We start from the raw sequence: 20,168 nt of genomic DNA, 5'->3' as shown, positions 1-20,168 counted from the left end.
TTTAATTATCTTAGTTGCTTTTTTTTGCACTTTTTCCAAAGTTTCAACATCTTTTTTGTGTAATGTATTTTATAATAAATAATCAAAAGTTGGTCTGTGTAGCACTTTATGCCATATGCTCACCAGCCGGATCATGATCTCCATGATAAAATGTGCACTTCACATCACATAAAGAGCATTTATTTTAATATGGTTTTCCATGTTTATGATTTCTCATCAATTGCAAGAACACAAACTCCTTGCATTGATTTCTCCAACTCAAATAGTATTAAGCTACCTGTTGTGTCCAAGTACTTTGGACTTCAGTTTCTATCCATCTCAGCCAAAATGGCCAATGGCAAGAGATTAGGTGACTTTAGTCAAAATATTTAGAGGCAACCTGATTAGTAGGGGAAGAATCAAAATTATAACACAACTAATTTTGCAGCAACGTTACAAAGCTGGATTTATAGAATCCTAAGGTGACTGCACAGACTCTTCATTTCTGAGAAATGAACACACTTGAAAACACTCTGGTTCACTTTATATTTGTATGTGTTTGCTCTGCAATAGTAAACAAAATTCCCCTTATCATGCAGAGTGGCAATGGTCAAGGGCCCCTCAGTCACAGATAGAGACTAATCAGCAGTTGAGTGGTGAATTCCAAGCAGTGCTCTCACCATTGAAACACATGAAGTCAAGTCTGGAACAAATCTTTGCATCCTAAGAATCAAGACTGTCAATTTTTCAAAAGATAGGCACCTGCAGCTGTCAAGCCTATGATATCCAGACCTGACAGGGATAAAACTTATTATGCCCAGATAGCAAAAGCGCCTGACAGTCATACAATGCTCACAACAAGGTACATTTGAATGCGCCATTCATTAATACAAGTTAATTAATAGTAACATTATCAAAACACAGCAGGCCCATTTTCTCATTACTTACACATGAGCAATCTGGTTTCCCACACTTGGTATTGCCCCAACTGATTTGATCACGTGCCCAATAACGTAAACAATGGAGAGATAAATGATTGTTCTGCAGAGGAAAAAGAAAAAGTGGGTAAACATTATCAGCCAAAGGCAGGTGCATTTATAATCAGAAAGCCAAAAATGTGTCTGTGGTTCCTGATAGGGAAGAGACAATCATTTTTCTGCTGCTGGGATATCTACCAAAATTACAACCTTTTTTTCTCTGTTACTCTTCTAAGTGTTGGGGAAAAGAGCTATTGCTGATCAGAAGGGTGAGGTAAAGCACTACAGTTCCAGAGGTGGTATTCAGCTGGTTTCCAGGAGAACCAGTAGGGGACATTTGACCTGGTTCGCTGAACCAGTAATGATCTCTGGCTGCCTCTGGCCTTGCCCACCCGCTCGATGCTTGCCCCAACCACCCGCTCACTTGCCCCAACTGCCCATTCAATGCTTGCCCCAACCACCCACTCGACACTTGCCCTGCCCATCCCAGCCCTATATATGTTGCCTTTGCCATGCAGCCCAGCTAATGGCCTTGCCAGTTGCCTCCACACCTCGGCCGCTATGCTAAGCTCACCAAAGGTAATCATGCCACCCGCTCACCCTTTGCCTTGGGTCAGAGTCCAGAGCCCAGGGACAATCATAAAGGGACAGGCCACAGTAGCTGCCTTTTCTGCCGGTTCTGTGATGTCGAGTTGGCCATGCCCACTCAGTCACATGACCCCCACCAAGCCACGCCTGCCAAGCCACGCCCACAGAACCAATAGTAAAAAAAATGAATCCCACCCCTGGGAACTTTTATGTATGGTTCCTCTTCAGATTGGCAGTTTCTCTTCCCCCGTGATGGATCCTACATTCCTCTGAATTGTTCCTGACAATACAAATGGTATAGCCTATAAGAAAGGGAAAATCTATATGCATAGACAGCATATTTTATTCTTACTTGTATTTTCCCAGCCAGGAGTCAGCAATGAAGGCACCAATGACTGGCGTGAAGTAACACAGACTTGAGAAAGCATGGTATACAGATGTAGAAGTTGTTTCATCCCAATGCAGGAAGTAGAGAAAATACAAAGTTAGGACAGCTGTGGGAAGAAACACAACAAGAAAAATACAAGATAATGGATATCACAAATATTTATTCAAATATTTTATATAATTGAGCATCTTGTTGAAATGACTCTGGGAGGTTAACAATACATAAAAACACAATACAAAGTAAACATAAATGAATAAGAGCATAAAAGGCCTACAGTGGCAACTAAGGACAATGGTCAATAAACAATAAAGTAAAATCTCATTGGCTTTGAACAACTGATTGACCTCCAAGCCAGAAACACATCCAAATATTTAGAACTTTCTGAAAAGTTGGTCAGGTCAGAGTCAATCTAAAGGGTGTGGGATTCCACATTATGGCAGAAATGGTCTATTATCTGGATCCTGCTAGATAACTTTCTTTGCCTGGAACTCAAAGCAAACTTCTCTGATTTAGTAGAACAAAAAAAAAACCTGACCTTTTGACATGAAAGGCATGATAGGTGACAACTGCCACCTTAATTTGCATTTTAAATCACACTGGAAGTTAGTACATCTCATGGAACAGAGATGCAAGAGGGGCATTCTGATGCCAATGAATTCTGGACCAGTTGTAGCTTCTGTATGTTCTTCAAGGGGAGCTCCCACATAGAACATATTGCAGTAGTCTTCTTGAGAGGCAATTCAACTATGAGTGACCATGAGCAGTGCATCTTGGTCCAAGAAAAGGCACAACTGCACACAACAAAAAGTTTTACAAAAACACTCTTGATCATGAATACTATCTGTTCCTCAAACAGGTGCTGCAAATCTGGGAGGAATCCCCTACAGTCTTAAGCCTGGGGAACTCCACCACCTATCTAGTCACATTCAAGGAGTTCAGACAGGGATATTGCAATTTAACAAGGAAACTAGTACAGTAGTGAGAGTCCCAGGTGTTCCTGAGCGCCCAACTTTATAAACAAGGTCTCACATTCAGTTTTCTGAAGCAGTGCTTCTGAATGTCATCAGAGTATCCTGGATGAACATAGCTACCCCACCATCTCTGCCCTTGGGCTTTTAACTGATACCACACATAAAACACAGGTAGGGATATTTCTGAGATTAGATTTCTCCCTTCTATGTCCACCCAGGCCTCCAAAATGAATGAAAGTATTTAGGTCCAGTTTACAATACTATAGTAGGCTGTTGGTAGTATTGTGTCCACCATTTCAGGTACACTACATCAGCAAACAGATTCTACAGGAAACAGTAGAATTCTGCTTTATTGATATAGTAGCAAAATCTCAAAAATCTGACCTCACTGTTCCTCCATTTGTCTTACATCAAAAAGAGTTAAATCAGACTCCATTCAAGTTTGTTTCTGACATTTTCTTTCTTTTCTGCACTTAAGTCATGTTTTGCTAACTGCCACCGTTTTTCTCCAGGGTTATGTCTATGATTCTCTATCTATTGCCACTCGGTAATAGCTTTGTGCCTTTAACAGTAACAGAAGAAACAAAGTTTATCAGTGTCAGAAAAATAGAGTGATGAACAAAGTGCCCCTTCTGAATGCTGGCCATCATCCCAAAGATAAAATCATAGAGCCTTCCACAGGAGAAAAGTTGGGGAAATTAGTTATTAAGACAGCTTTCTCAGTCCAGGCATCCTTCCAGATGTGTGATGGGTCAGCTGGTTTGGACTCTCTGGACAACCACTAGATGAGAGCAAACAGCTATAGAAAATTCTAATGCCTTTTAACCATCTGGTAATCATCTGCATTTTTGCAATCTAGATCTGGTAGCACTAGATAAGTGGATTTTCATGCCCAGAATTCTGAGCAATAATATGATGGCTGAAGACTTCTGGGAACTGAACACCCAACATCTGGAAAAGGTCATGGTTGAGAAAGTCTGGCCCAGGCCAACAGTTTCTTCCTCAGTTCTCTGTTCTGTTTCCATCTTCTGCAGAACATTCTTTAAAACAACCTTTATTTTGTCGCCAACATTCTATATTTATGATCCTTCTGTCTATCACATTAGCATTTACATTTAGCACAGACCATTAAGATTTATAAATCTGACTGAGATCTTGGGTGAGAAATCAAGCAAAACGCTCGCTCCCCCCCAATTCCAGCCATTAATTTCTCCCTGCCTTTCTTCCATCTAAATAAATGGAAATAGCATCTGATTTTTCCTGAGCAAAGGCTGTAAAAACCTACCTTTCATTCCATAATACGAGAAACGCTCACAAAATTCATTCACTACAATGAAAGCGATGCTGAGAGGATAGTGGGTGCCACATATTCCCTAAAGAAGCCGAGCAGAAAGAGGTTGGGTTATGTACTATACATACATACATACATACATACATACATACATACGTCACTTTATCATTTGCACAGTTGGTACAACAGTGCTCACAGAAAGCAGGTTTTGAAACCAAAACATCTATTTGTACAAAAAATATGAAAAAGACAGGTATGTCTGTGAAGAAATAGTTCAATAAAACATTTAAAATGTCAGTAAACTCATGCTTCAAAGAGTGAAGTTCAACACATTAAGTCAATGTCAAATAGAATTTAAGAAGCTTGAAAATATTATATAAATATTACATATGTTTGTGTGTGTATGTATGTAAGCATATAAATACATGCACACATATATAGTATGCAGTTGTGGGTTCCAGATCCCGTCGCAACCGGTATGCTGCGACGGGGCTGGGAGGCCACCACATGCACGTGCGCTGCGCATGCATGCGCACTACCGCCTTGCGATGCTCCAGTTGCTCGGTGGAGTGTCGCGCAGGTGCCATACGCTGCATGCGCATGCGCAAATGCCCCAGTCAACTCAAATAGAGGTAAGGTGAGCAGGCGGGCGGATGGGCCCGCCGCAGCACTGTACCGGACCGTTGCGTGCAGCTCCCAGCAGGCACCGGTACGCCTGTACCAGGGAGTACCAGCCGGAACCCACCACCGACAGTAGGTATAAACAGTATCAAATAGAATTTTAAAAGTAAATAGAAAAAGCAAATATATAAAGGCAAAACATAATTGTTTTTTCATCCAAAGCTACAGGGCAAAAAGTTTTTTGTGACTTGGATGAGCTTAGTGAATGTCCACAGGTTTCTATAAAATTTCTATGACTAATCTAGGTTTTTGGTGTAATCAAGAAACAAATCCCCTCAGGGGTGTTATTTTTCTTCCTCCAGCATGTGTAGAGTAATTGTGTCAGCAGAGAAAATATGGGAAACAGGAACCTAACAATTTCAGTGTCAGGAGGATCCGAGCATCAAACACCAAAGGCTAACCGCACGCTTAAGTACATAATGGCCATATTATTGCTTTCATAGTCCAGCCTTCATTTTGCCCTCACATTTGTAAGGCTTCACTGCACTATGAGAAAACAAAGCAGGCTGACACTTTCTGTAGTGCACTTTCACAACATTTTTGCAGTGCCATCCCGCGACATGCAGGAGCAACAGAATCTGCAAAGAGAGAGAGAAAACCCATTTGACAGTGAGAAATCCTCAGTCTTCCAGTGCCAAGAAGAGATGAGACTGCCACGAAGGGGTTATTTAAAGGGGAGTCAGATATATATTTACAAATTGTCAACAAAAAAACCCTGAAGAAACACGGTAGGCCTGTTAGAGTAACTCAAGGACACTTCTCTGAAGGAACCTGGAAATGGGTCAGTTGAGGAAGGTGACTCATAGCATCAAAGCTCTGTTTCAACCTACATGGATTTGACTGTACATAGAGAATGCCAAAATATACAATGCACATGCCAATCTGACTCTTTCTGTGCATTCAAGAAACCTGTTTGGCAAGTGTGGGGAGGATTAGAGATCTTGAGCATATATGAAAGGACTCCTACAGATGTCGATACAAGATCTCCATTAGGGATTGATGAACCTGTCCATTACAAGTTTGTTTGTTTCATTTCTCATCTTAGGTTCTTTTTACTCCATTTCCTCACCAGCTTACAAACATATTAATGTATACACAGACAGACAGACAGACAGACACACAACACACACACACAACACACACACACACACGGACATGTGTATTATTCATTTCTCATACATGCCATTTGTATTCAAATTTTTCCAATATAAATATTTGAGGAAATAATTTCAAACCAGATAGTGTACTATCATATATTCTGTTCAGTAAAGTATGCACATTTTTTCCAAGTTTTATGGCTGGAGCACTGTATTGCATATCCTATCAAAATATAATTGAGTTTTGCTTCATAGGTTAATTTGGGAGATGTGAATTGCGTAAGTCTTCAGTGAAATGGAAATGAAAGATATTTCCTACCCACTCCTGTTTTCCATATCAGTTGCATACACGTTAAATTATGAAGATTCAGAGGCTGGAATTTGCTGCCACAAAGTTATTCTCTTCTACACACATTCATTCCAGCATCTATAAAGACTATTTGTATTATAGGTTGCGTACTATTATGCTATCAAAACTGGATGAATGCAGTGTCAAGATTGTTTCATATCACAGCTAGCTGCTGAACCCTAACTCTCATTTGGCATCCTATTTGGGCTCATTTCATCTTTTTAAAAATCGACTGAATAATATTATTATTTCAACCTGAAAATCCTTATAGCTTTGCTTACATACAGTACATTAACACATAAGAAAACAGTATACCATTTATAGTCACTAGATAAGTTTTTCTATGGGTTCCAATACTTTGCCATCAATAAAATTAGAAGGGAGATATAACAACATCCTAAGTCAAGACTAGCAACTGGGTAACACTGGTATAGTCATACATGTGTTATTGTGTTATGTTTTCTATAGTGATTAATGGTCCCTATGCTGCCATACTGTTCTGGCAGGTCAGATGTAGACAAAGTTTTATTCTATTTGATAGGTAAGAGTATCCTTTATAGCCAAGTTCTGAATTATCGCTAACATCATACCTTTAGTTCCTCAAGCCCCCGCTCCTCCCCCAAATATGCAGATGCTTCTCAAGCACCATGGAAAAGCTTGATTTGTTTAATATTTATTTCCAGTTTTTGTATCTTTTATTCAATTTCTGTTTTACATATATACTCCTTTTTTTGACATGTCCATCCATTTTAGCTTTAGCTTACAAAATGTATTAACTATGCAGTAATGTGTGAAGCATGAAGTTCAGGATGACGGTGGGATTTAGAAAGCATGAAAAATAGAACTGAAAAATAAAAACTGGACTGGCAAGCTGAATGGATTTCTCCTAATCAAACAAAGCATTCATACCTCAGATGAGGAAACCGCTCCATAAAGCAATTATGTTTCAAAGTCCAATTACAAGTTCTTCGTGTAAAGAAAAATAATGAGTTGGTAAAGAAGCTGTAGGAAGGGTGCTTTTATATATCCTTTGGCCACTTTTTCCATTTTGAAATCCCTTTTCGGGCATTGCGTTCTCTTAGCTACAATTATGGTTACAGATTAAATACAGGACTGAGAAGACACACTTGTAATAACAGAGAAAAAAAATCCTAATAATCCAGAATATTGCTGTACGCTTGATTTAAAATTACTCTTGCTTTATTAATTTGCAAAGGCACTCTTATGATTCTGGTACGCAATTGTTCTCTGATTTTGCTTGCAACACTGGAAGATTGCAGTGTCTTGGCTTGCTTGCCCATTTTATATTTCCACTAGTTCCTCTGGCATACCTGTTTTATGGTATAATCACATTTGGCATAGGTTTCAAATACAACATTGAAGTAAAAATTCCAGTACAGGTTTTTTTTGTTTTTTGTTTTTGTTTTGGGGCATTTCATAACTGCCCAAAATTGATAAGAATCCTCAAATGCCATTCAACCATAACATATATTCGACTTTATTCACAAATGTTCTTACATCATGTATGGATGTGCGTTGCAGTCTCATTCATAAAGAGAATTAGAGGGGGAAACTTTAATGTGAGAAAAATAGCAGTTAAATATTGTGTCCATAATGCAATTATTCTTAGTTTATGGCCTCTTTCAACAGACCATGGATATTGGTCTTAGGAAAAGCAGTACAAAACCTTGATTATCTATTCTTTGAGATAATTCCAGCATTGATCCATATATTCACACCAATGGCTGATTTAATGCTTTCCTCCATTAATCCATAAAGATGCAACTAACAAACTATGTGGAATGAAAAAGCTTGATCTGATCAAGTTTTAAATTAAAGGGTTTTTCAAAATATTCATTTGTAAGTACAATGAATAGCTAAAGCTACTCGTTTATTGCACAAAACCGGGCAGCACTCAATTTTTTCTGTGAAGCACACATTTAGGAGTTATTTGCATTTTCCCAGAACAATTAAAACTCCTTGGCATGAGAATTCTTCTTTGCCTACCAAGTTTTTTCCCCTTTAAAATATTACAGTTTTTAAATATTATTAATGTTTTTAATTGAGAGGCAGAATGGTTCCCTGCTATACTACTTCAGGCTATAAACTTTCACTGAGAACTGAATCCCGTTTTAATTAAGACTGAAATCAGCCAGCTTATTCCTTCCATTGTTTCCTCTATCTGAAACAATGCCCTATCTCTTCTCAACCTTTTTGCTTTTTACAAATCTATTTAACATTTATTTTATCTGTTTCTTTAAAGGTTATAGCTATTCCCTTCTCTATTGTTTGAGAAGGAAATCTCCTTTACACAATTATTTCTTTTACTGGGGAATCATCATTCCATAACCGCAACTCTGTTCCCTTTCTCCTTCTTGCAGCTATGTATAAATTAGTCTTCCCCAGCTTCATATCCTCCAAAGGTATTGGGGTACAGGTTAGAAGAAGCTCCCATAAATTGCTCTTTCACTATCTGAAGGCACAATATCAAATTATTGGTGCTGGATCAAGACTAATACAAATATACCTTGAGGCTAAAGCCATTCATTTTTCATAATCAGGATTTAGGAAGGTCTGAAAATTCAACCTCAAAAAACAAACACCATTAATGACAGCAGCAAAAATATGAACGTAGCACTAACTTAAAATGCCACTGTGGTGCAGATTTTCCACTGTTGGAATATAATGACTTAGGATCTCATCAACTTCCCCTCTAGAGCTCTTTCATACTTCAAAAATTGAAAATACTTGGAATGTATTTCCCATCTGAAAATGTCTAGAATGCAAATTCCTAAAGTGCAATTTTTTGGCAGTAGAGCGATTATTCCAAAGACGTCCCCAGTTCTATTTCCACACCTTCATTTTTTTTACATTAAAAGAAAGATTTCTTTTTAATAGATTAATCAAGGAAACATTTCATCCCTAATTTTTAATGCTAATATCAATTCTAGTTAATTTTGAGGCCAGGACACCGCAGTGACAAAAATAACAGACACTTTCATGAAGTTAAAAGAAATAATGAAAACAAAGCCCTCCAGATACATACCGGAGATATTTTCTCAGGAGGGCTAACGCTTTTTGGAGGATCAGATCCTGCAGAAACAGAAAGGAATAAAGCCTTCTTAGGGTCTCCTTTCTCCGAGAGGTCCATCGTGCTATTGTTTTCTTTTTTTAAAAAAATCTGTCTCATATAACTCCTTGCTGTCATGGTGAGTTGGCTGGGAAGACATCCAACTATGAGGTTTGGAGTTTAGTTCAGTTTTATGTTAACCCTGATTGTGCACCTTTCGGTCATGCTGAGGCAGGCAGATGATCTTACTTTGAACGACGAGAGCAAAATTAATTTGAATGGAGCAAGCGGTCCTTAAATCAGCAAAATCACCAGGGCTCTCCCCCCAAACCCTCTGGGCACATTTGTGCCATTTCTATCACTATAACCTACTTCAAGTGATCTCATATGCTCATGTCATGTCAATCAAACTGCATCCTCCATGATAATTTGCACCACACAAGTTATAATTAGATGTGGAACATGTATCTTTAGACCGTCTTTGTGCTAATGGTAGGCTTAGCTGCTAGGGAGCAAAGACTTCTCTGTCTATTTAAAAGGAGCTGGCTGAACCAAACCACCACCACCCAAAAAAATCATTAAGATCTCTGAGCAAAGATGCATTGTGAGTTTTTTTTTTCCTGTTCTATGTGTACATCTCCAGAATCTCACCATCTCCGTCCAATATTTACAATATAAAATACAAAGAGCTTCTTGTATTCTTCTCTAAATCTCTTTTAATTAATAGCTTCTTCTCATTACAAGCACCTATGCTGCAACTGGGGTAGAAAATGACTCTCTTCAAAGAGCCCTTGGCAGAGATAAATTGTTGTCACTCTCTTTATGTTTTGCGGGATGCTTCTGACAAGACAGTGCGCTGTGCTGCATGGGAAGCAAATATATTCCACCTAAAAGGTAATTATTTCTCAATAGGCTATAATCTGAGTAAAGAAAACCTGGCTACAGTATTTCAGAGAAAATTCTGGAAGCTGGTCAGTCCTCCATTCCTTTCAACATAATGATATCCTTGTCTATGCCTTTCATGCAGCTTTGACGAATCACCTCATCCTTCATTTTTGCTTGCCCTGAAAAAAATAATTGGTTGATTGATTCACCCTTCCTCGTCATTATTATCATGACCAACAGGGTGGGGAAAGATAGAAAAGAAACAAAAAGGAAGGAAACATGGGGAGACAGAAGCCCTAAATCCTTCAGTTCCTCGTGTTTTTAATAAAGCAAATTCAGGTCAGAGAACGTGGGGATAAATTTCCATGGGTCAATAAGCTGTTATTAATAGCTTATTGGGGGAGGTATTTGAGGAGCTGTCTCACTACGATGGGACTAGCCTGTCCCACTGGTTCCAGCAGAAATGGCCTATTTTGTATGCCATCTGACAAAGAATTTCTGCTGGTGGGGTTCTAGAGCAAAGCCTTTTCTGCTATGGCCTTCACCCCCACACTCTGGAATATTCTCTCATTGGTGGTGAGATCTGCTCTCATACTCCGTGCCTTCCAGAAGAGCCTGGAAACAGCTTGTCCCTGATGGAAAACTGCTATGTTAGGGGTGTGCAATTATATATATCAATGCCTACCTGATTAGCCTCTTGGAAAAAAATTTCATACCACTAAACCTATTGTTAAATCTTGTGACTTATTGACTATACTAGAACAATTAGTTGTAGGCATTTCTAGTTAAAAAAATGCATTCTTGACCCTATCACTGCCAGTGGTTCCACAGGTTGTATATTGCAATGCAGAAATGATATAGGATAGAGTCTGAGTATGCAAGGAATTGGTGGGTTATTTTAGCGTTAAATTTAACATATGGCTTTAGATGGCCCTATATTTTGATTCCAGTTCATATCTTGCAAATCTACTTTATGGAGTTATGACTATTTTTTGGGGGGGGGGGGATGAATGAAGTATGTTTTGAATTATCCAAAACAATCCTTCTCAACTCAATATTCACAATATGTATGCATGTATGTATGTGTGTGTGTGTGTGCGTGTGTGTGTGTGTGTGCATGTATACGTACACACACACACACACACACACACACACACACACACACACACACACACACACACACATACATATATATATATATATATATATATATATATATATATATATATATATAATTCCAGCATTACAAAATCAATGTGGTGTATATTTTCTTCTTTTCAAATCTAACCTTATATTATTAGAATCCTGGGATTCAATAACCACAGACTAATAGTAAAAGCAAAAGCACTTAGCCTTATAAGTGCTTTATAGCCCTCTCTAAGTGATTTACAGAGTCAATGTATTTCCCCCAACAATCTGGGCCCTCATTTTACTGACCTGGGAAGGATGGAAGGCTGAGTCAACCTAACGCTGCATAGCTTAATTGAGACATGCTAAGACCCCACATTCAGCTGATGAATTTACAGTTAATATGGGACCCAAACTCAGGATTTTTGATTTAAAAATACTATTCCAGGATTTCTCCCAAGTAGTTTTCTTCAACGAACTAAATGCTGTTTTTTCATTCTTAACATTTGGGCCTAGAAACCCTTTCTGTGTTTCTATAAATTTGTCTGGGGCAGAACTATTGAAAGATACAGGAAGCATCGAATAACGGATGAGTCTACTAATGCTGATATCCTGAAAACTTCCATATGCCATCGTTTTTGATCCCTGTTCTTTGAAAGCAGATTGGGCATGGCCAGAATTCTCTTCCCTTCTACCAACACAGAAATCCCGAGAAAAAGGAACAAACATCACTGCCCTATCTTGTGCAATGGCCAGTCTTTTTAGCAACAGAAATTCCCTTACAGAAGTTTCTATTCTATATTCAAGGAAATCAAACTAAAGTCATGTCTACAAAAGTGGCATAAATTGCCCTGGCATTGCGTTTGTCATGCTGATGAAAGCAGCAAACTCCTGCACACACTGCTGATTAGGCAGGCATCAAGTGAGCGGGCAAAGTAGTGATAGACAATTGTAGCAATATGTACATCATATAACCTTTCTATTTATCCCACTCAGGCAGTTATGAAATGTCAAGCTTGTCTACTACGTGCTCAGGTAACATGTAGGATGAGTTCAAGATTTGTTTTGGTGGTACTCATGTCCCAAGATTATTAGAGTTATATTTGTGTAGTTATTAAAATTACATCCTTGAGGGCCAAAAAAGGAAATTTCAGAAATTTAGATCTTCTCCGACTCCATTCCACAATAATGACAGATTTTTGCTCAGGCTTTTGACCAATGCCAAGCTTTAATACACCTTAATGTAAGTGGGAGATACACTTCTGATCCATTTATGTGGAGGATTCGGGCTGCACATGCTGGGGTTAGTTCAGGTGAGCTTCTTGATTGGCATCTCAGTACCATTGCTTAAATAGATTTTGAGATATTGACTTCCATCCACCCCACAAACGATAAGTAGGCCATATGAATTGGCATGCATCTCCCCTGGCAGCATCTCTGACCTATATCAGTCAATAAAAGGCACTAATGATTCAATTTTACCCAAAGAAGAGACGAGATGAACCAGCATAATACAGACCCAAAACCAATTATAGCATAATTGTACATTCCTATTGCACATTTCTACATCAAGTAGATAATGAATGTATTTCAGCAAGTGAACAAACAGTTGGGGAGAGGGACAGATTGAGCAACTTTGGGTTGTCAGTTAGGCATCACCCTATTAAAAGAGATCTTTCTTTTAATAAGGATAGTATTAGGATTCTCTCTGCAGTATTTGTTAATTTCAAAATAGCTTTCATTGTGATCCTCAGATTTTGGAAGAAACTTGAATTAGCTTCCATTGACCTGTCCCATATTATTGGTGATTCATTGGTTCCATGAAACCATTTACTTAAGAGTCACTCCCATTGACAGGGCATCTTTCAGATTCACCCCATATAGAAATGGGTAATGAAAGAGCATCTGCCACAAAGAAGAGGGAGTCAACTTCTTCTCCAAAGCACGTGAAGGCAGGACAAAAAGCAATTCATGGAAACTAATCAAGCAACCTAGAATTAAGGAGAAATCTCCTGACAGTCAGAACAATTAATCAGTGAAATGACTTTTCTTCCAGAAGTTGTGGATGCTCCAACACTGGAGGTTTTTAGGAAGAGATTGGACAACCATTTGTCTGCAATGATGTAGAGTTTCCTACTTGAGCAGAGGGTTACACTAGAGACCTCCAATGTCCTCCCAATTTTTCATTTATAACTTCAACTCTTTAAAGAAATAGCTTATTGATCCAGATCACTATTGCCTTGGGCTAGACAGAAGACCCTGGTTCGTGTTTTACTGGACTCATGATGATAGCTATCTTCTTCATAGCATCAGTGAGTACAAAAAGATCACAGCATGAGCTAAGTATGTATTGAGAAGTTGAACATCTAAGTGCAAACTATTTTTTTTAAAAAAATAAGGTTTTTGTGGGGAGTGGGAAATCGAAAAATATAAAGGAGATCCTATACATGTGAATCCAATTGAATAACTAAAGTTCTTGGAATGTTTGGTAATCTTCCAAACATTGATTGGAAAAGGAGCATTGAATAGCCCTTGTGTTATTGTATCTAGAAAACACAATAACAGTTTCCACAGTAGAAGGAACTACTATGTCTCTGCCATATTTAAGATGTATAAGGCAAAAGTGCTGGTGGAGTCCAAATATGCTCCTATAGAATTTGGAAGTGACTTATTCCAAATTCTTGCATTTTATTCTTATTGATGCCATGAATGTGCTGAATGTGGTATTGCCAGGACCATTTTCAGTAGAAACATGTGTTGAGTCCCTTTTCTTCAGCCTTTGCTAAAATGTATATTTTTTCCAACCACCTTAACTTCCTTAATTGTAGAAGACAAATTTAATCTACATGGAAAATAGTCCTAGAGGGGAAAAAATATCCCTTCAGTTCAATGAATTCTATTGGGATTTTTTTACCATGTTGAGTTTTGAAAAAGTCAAAAGAACAATCGTGCATCATGTTAGGACTCAATACTTGCAATCGAATAGGACAGGGGTGTCCAAATTTGGGAACTTTAAGACTTGTGGACTTCAACTGGGGAATTCTGGGAGTTGAAGTCCACAAGTCTTAAAGTTCCCAAGTTTGGACACCCCTGGATTAGGAGTTTAATTTCTAGTCTCTTGGATTCTAGTAATAAACGTTCTTCTGTACTATTTATTTACAATAGCCCTTGACTTACAACCTTTTGTTCAGTGTTCAAAGTTACAGCAGCACTGAAAAAAGTGACTTTATAACATTTTTCACACTTACGACCGTTGCAGCTTCCCCAGGGACACATGAACAAAATTCAGATGCTTGAAAACTGGTTCATATTTATGGCCGTTGCAGTGTCCTGCGGTAATATGATCCTTTTTTTTTGCAATCCTTCTGACCAGAAAAATCAATGGGGAAGCCAGAGACATGTTACTGACTCAACAATTACAGTGATTCATTTAACAACTGTGGCAAGACAAGTGGCAAAATGGGGAAAAACTCATTTAACAATTGTCACATTGAGCAACAGAAATGTTGGGCTTAATTGTGATAGTAAGTAAAAAAAAAAAACCCTACCTGTACAACTTTGTTTGTGCCATCTACTTTTCCAGCATCACAATGCTGGACATCATTAAATTTTACACTGGGGAGGGGGGGTTATCTTTGAATCATTCTGGTTTACTGGTGACTGCCTGGACTAGTTCCTCTTCTTTTCTTAGCAAGGTTTTTCAGAAGTGGTTTGTTTTCTATAGTTCAGAGGGAGTGAACAGTGCAAGGTCACCCAGCTGGCTTTGTATCTATAGCCAGACTAGAAATCCCATTCTCCTGGCTTCTAGTCTGATGCCTTAACCATTACACCAAAATGGCTCTTGACTTTTATACTACCCAGTGGTTGGTTGCAGGCGGTACGCCCCGGTACGGGCGTACCGGTGCCTGTCCGGAGCACTGGGTACCGTTCCGGTATGGTGCTCTGGTGGGCCCACCTGCCCACCCGAGCTCCTTATCTGTATTTGAGCTTTTTGGTGCTTCCGTGCACGTGCATGGAGCGCACAGCGCCTGCGCAACACTCCGCCGAGCAGCTGGACCATCACGAAGGCTCGCAGAAGCGTCACAAGAGGTAAGGATGCATGCACGCATTCATGTGATGGACGCTGAGCCCTGTTGCACTGTTCCGGTTGCAATGGGATCCGGAACCCACCACTGATACTACCTAACTTTTATGCTATTATACTGTTGAGATAGAAATGTTCTTCTGTGCTATTTATTAAATGTATACGTGGGACATTTATCACACCCCTTCTAAGCAGTGGTGAAATTCAAATTTTTTACTACCGGTTCTGTGGGTGTAGCTTAGTGAGTGTGGCCTGGTGGGTGTGGCAGGATAATGCAAAATCTCCATTCCCACCCCATTCCAGGGGAAGGATACTGCAAAATCTCTATTCCCACTCCACTCCAGGAGAGGGATACTGCAAAATCTTCATTCCCACCCCACTCTGGAGCCAGCCAGCGGTGGCATTTGCCAGTTCTCTGAACTACTCAAAATTTCCACTACCGGTTCTCCAAACTACTCTAAATTTCTGTTACCTGTTCTCCAGAATCTGTCAAAACCTGCTCAATTTCACCCCTGCTTCTAAGGAATTTTTAGGCCCAGAATTTGAATTCTATATTTCCTATCTCCTATTAGATTAAAAATTGGGCATTTCCAGCAGCGGCATAGATTTGTGCCATTGCTTGATTTATACATTGTCTATTGTTTAGCACAATTAAACCACTCAATCTTTGGTAGAAATGTATGCTCCCTTTGGGATTTCATAATATACAGGTAGTATTATAGGTTGCTTTCAGATTTATAGTATTTGTATGCTGATCTTTTTAATATGAGCAATAAACATTCCACCTATCTATAATTATCTTAGTATGCTTTATTATAAATATTATATGTCATAGTGTGACACATTATGTTTTTGTTTTAAAAATGTGAGGTCACTTTCTATGCTTTATATTTTGATCTACTATAACTGACTGCAGTAATGTGTGTGCAATGGTAAATTAGTTTGCACAAAGGAAGGCACGATTTTAAAAATGAACTTGCAAATTGTTTTCCATGTAGTGGATTATTAGCATATATTAGACTTCAGTACAGAACTAGAACATTTTTTGGGTTATTGAAAGGTTAAAAAGGGCAATTATACTGGTTTTAAATTTGAAAAGTTTCCGTGAAATCTGGTGCCTAGAATTACACTTATGCAAGATGTTGTGTTGACATTAGAAGACAAAACTAAACTGGACTCCTGTACTTTTAATAAATAGTGTGAAAGAGGTGATTTTAGTAGTTATAGTTGCTGGCAAGTTACACTTCTTGTACATACATATATATTGGATGCAGATCTGTGGCAAATGTATACTTCGTCCTATCTGCTATACTATACCTGCCCTCCCCTCCCCTCTCCTGCCCCCCAAAAACAGCTTTCAGCCATTTTTTCCCATCTCTTAACGTTTCCTAATAATTATACCTATCAATAAGAATGATGTTACTTTCCTAGAAGTTTCTGGAAAGGGATCAACCAGAAGAAAGATAATGTCTGGGCTCCTCCCCCTTACTATTGTTAGCTGCAGGGGTGGTTTCCGGCAGTCACTACTGCTGGTTAGCTTGTGGCCATGCCATGCGCTGTGCGTGCATGCGCAGTGCAATAAAAATTGTTCTGTGCATGCGCAGAAGCAAAAAACAAGATGGCGGCACCATAGGCACTGGAGAACCAGTTCGGGGGCATGGCAGGTCTGGGTCGCTGCCAGTTCCAGCCCAGGCTACCAAACCCGTATCGGTTCACCAGAACCAGTCAGAACGGGTAGGAACCCACCACTGATTAGCTGCAACTTTTAAAATTCTTTTTATAGTTATTGTATTGTATTGTATTGTATTGCATTGCGTTGCGTTGCGTTGCGTTGCGTTGCATTGTATTGTATTCAAATTGTATTGAACAATTTGCAAGTTCTTTTATTGTGCTTGGTTTTGCACTGTAAATAAATTTTGATTGATGAATTAGATTACTTGATGACATTATTGGGTTACCTTTTTTCTCCCCATGAATAGCAAGGAAGGCTCTAAAAATTTAGACAAAGAATGTTACACGGTTTCTTTAAATTTCGTATTGTACCATTATGGATGATTTCCTGTATTCCTGCAACAAATGTGTACCTTTTGTTAAAATAGTCACATTGGTTTGACCAATTTAAAGTTGACATATTTCTTCTGTTATGCAGTGGCAATTATTAATGGCTGAATAGTAGAGGGTGACCCAATCAGACATCATCTATTCCTAGAAAATCCAAGTGCCTATGTTTGAAGAATAATTTTAGAATGATGCAGAAAAACAGGGAAGGAGCTTACTGGAAGGCCCTTTTTTCAAATAGAACAGGGGCATCAAACTCGTGTCATCACGGCAAAGTCACGTGACGTATCATGACTTTTTTCCCTTTACTAAACAGGGCATGGGCATGGCTAGCTCGTGACGCATCCTGCCCACAGGCCGCAAGTTTGATACCCCTGCAGTAGAAGGTCTGATACAGAGCAAAGTGCTTAATGCACACTTTGTATTTACATTTACATAAATAAACTGCACATTATGGAGTGTTAATAAGCCACCAGTTATTGCATTCCAAAGAAAATGAAACCTGGCTAAATAATGTATCTTTAAAATGGCCCAGCAGCAGAAGAACCGAAGCACGTACAATATTGAACTAACTTTTCCCTTTTTAATTCCCCCTTTTTTAAAAAAAACACAAACAGTATTGTTAGCATTTTTGTGTGGAAACATTACTGAACAGCAACTCATTTTGAACGGATGGAAACAAATTTCATAATTAGCTCCTATATGGGAGTAAGCCCATTAATGGGACTAAAAATATTTAATTGGAGTACAAAATTAAATAGAATTTTAAAATAACCTCAGGAATACAGGACTCAGCTAAAATGTCACATCTAGCCAGCAGGTTGCATCAAAAATCGTTATGACATTTAAAATCCAAATGAGGTGACTGACTCAAAGTTCTTTTTTTTTTTCCTGTTGATCCAAAGCAATGTGTTTTATATTTCCATTGTATCCGCATATAACATAATCCAATATTTCATGGTGGATATAAGAGTTTGGCCATAGTCATATGCAAACTTTAATTTTCAGTGGTAAAAGTCAGTTCCATAGATGAAGAATGTGGGTTACATTCAGCCCTTTTACTGTATAGGAAATGAGCAATCTTATTTGATAAAATTATAGGCACTCATGCATTAACTGAAAGGTTAGCATAAACTTTGTAGATATTAATTTATACCACAGAGGTAAAAATAAGAAATAATTATGTAACTCTTCCTGCCAGCTACCTGTTACATGGGTAAGAACAACGGGAACCTTAATTTCACAATAATAGGAAGGGACTTTTGTGCCCAAAATAACACACATTGCTCCAGCTCCTTTAAAAACTGATGGGAGAAATCACGCAAGACAATATGAAGTACAAACATTAGGATTTATTTAACAAGCAAAGAGATGAGGAATTATAGTAATAATAATAGTAAGGAACTAATGAAAATGAAATAATTTAAATACTAAAATCTGGCTGGGCATTGGATGGCTGTGAGGCAGAGATAGACAGCCAAAATCCCCCCCCAGACATTAGTTGCAGTCCTCAGAGACTTTCAAATTTAGTTTACCATGCTGTCATATTTAATGGGATAAGGAGGAGCATATTATTCAATGTTACAAGAGAATAATTGTATGTTAATTTTATTTAAGGTTAATTAAGCATAAGGTATAAATAAAATGAAATCAAGTTTACTTTTAATCCTAGACTCACTAACTAATTTTGGAGGTCTGGCTGTCAGAGTACAATCCAAAGTGACCCTCAACACAAAAAACGTGCAGTCAAATGTACAGTGCTCAATGTGCCCTCAATTAGTGCCACAAAATTATCAGATAGTGGAAAGAAAATCTCAGTGGCTGTTGCCAATATCCTTTCCTTATTTACTCACGTTGTGGGTCTGCCCAGACACATTATATCTGTTTCTCTAATTTGGATCCATTATCCTCCCCTCCTTTAAAGTTCTTTTCTCAGTCTCCTGAAAAATTCCTCTCAGCCATTTTCTCATCTGTACATCCACTTAACATGCACAAAGGAGGTTGCGTCCTAAACCACTATGCTGCCCAGTTACCCCAGGTAATTTACAGTATGCTGCTGTAGTTGGAAGACCGCAGTGGTCTGGAGACCTGTGTGCTTTTATTTTATTTTTTTAAGGGCTCCATGATTGGATCACATGCCAGGGAAGGATTCAGTGTTCCTAAAATACAGGCCTTTGTAAAAAAAAAAAAAAAAGGCACACATCGGATTATAGATAGAACAGACAGTGGGGAGGATAATGGATCCAAATTACCAGTACTGACCTCTTTCTTCTCCTTTCCTTTCTTTTGCTCTGCTTTCCTTCTCAGACATTTCTATAATTTTCTTTGCACCTTGCAAATCCAGTTGTGGGGGCTGCCAAAATAAGATTTTTCTCTTAGGCATCCTGACTGTCTCTGTTCCAAGACTTGTTAATATTTTACTTCTAGTGACCTAAAAAAAAAGAACCATATGCAACCTCTGGATGTGTGTGTGCTCATTCCATTCAACTGTCCTTTCCTCAGCTAGAGTATTTAACCATACGATTAACTGAAGTTATTCATTCTTAGCTTCTCTAGCAATTTCTGAAAAGCCTAGAGAGTTACCATTTAGATTTAAGAGTAGTCTATTGATCAAAGCTTTTT

At 38.5% G+C, this 20,168-nt stretch overlaps 1 protein-coding gene across 2 annotated transcripts in view; it reads right to left on the bottom strand.

Annotated features, from left to right (window-relative positions):
* The window catches only part of SLC15A2 (solute carrier family 15 member 2), an 87,811-nt gene extending 67,870 nt beyond the window's left edge, over positions 1 to 19,941 (bottom strand). The window contains exons 1-5 of one of the 2 annotated variants that reach the window (XM_081933019.1): positions 19,809 to 19,937; positions 9,368 to 9,414; positions 4,189 to 4,276; positions 1,897 to 2,038; positions 928 to 1,020 (exon numbers count right to left, since the gene is read on the bottom strand). In XM_081933019.1, coding sequence (XP_081789145.1) covers positions 928 to 1,020; positions 1,897 to 2,038; positions 4,189 to 4,276; positions 9,368 to 9,414; positions 19,809 to 19,929 — 491 coding nt within the window. In that variant the 5' untranslated portion in view covers positions 19,930 to 19,937. Of the gene's footprint in view, positions 1 to 927; positions 1,021 to 1,896; positions 2,039 to 4,188; positions 4,277 to 9,367; positions 9,415 to 19,808 lie in introns of both variants that reach the window. The other variant, XM_081933020.1, reaches the window with a different exon arrangement.
* Positions 19,942 to 20,168: the final 227 nt, after the last annotated feature.

Source organism: Natrix helvetica, assembly GCF_964273705.1.
Source record: "Natrix helvetica genome assembly, chromosome: 1".
Lineage (NCBI taxonomy): Eukaryota > Metazoa > Chordata > Lepidosauria > Squamata > Natricidae > Natrix > Natrix helvetica.
This window is presented reverse-complemented; position numbering and strand designations above follow the sequence as displayed.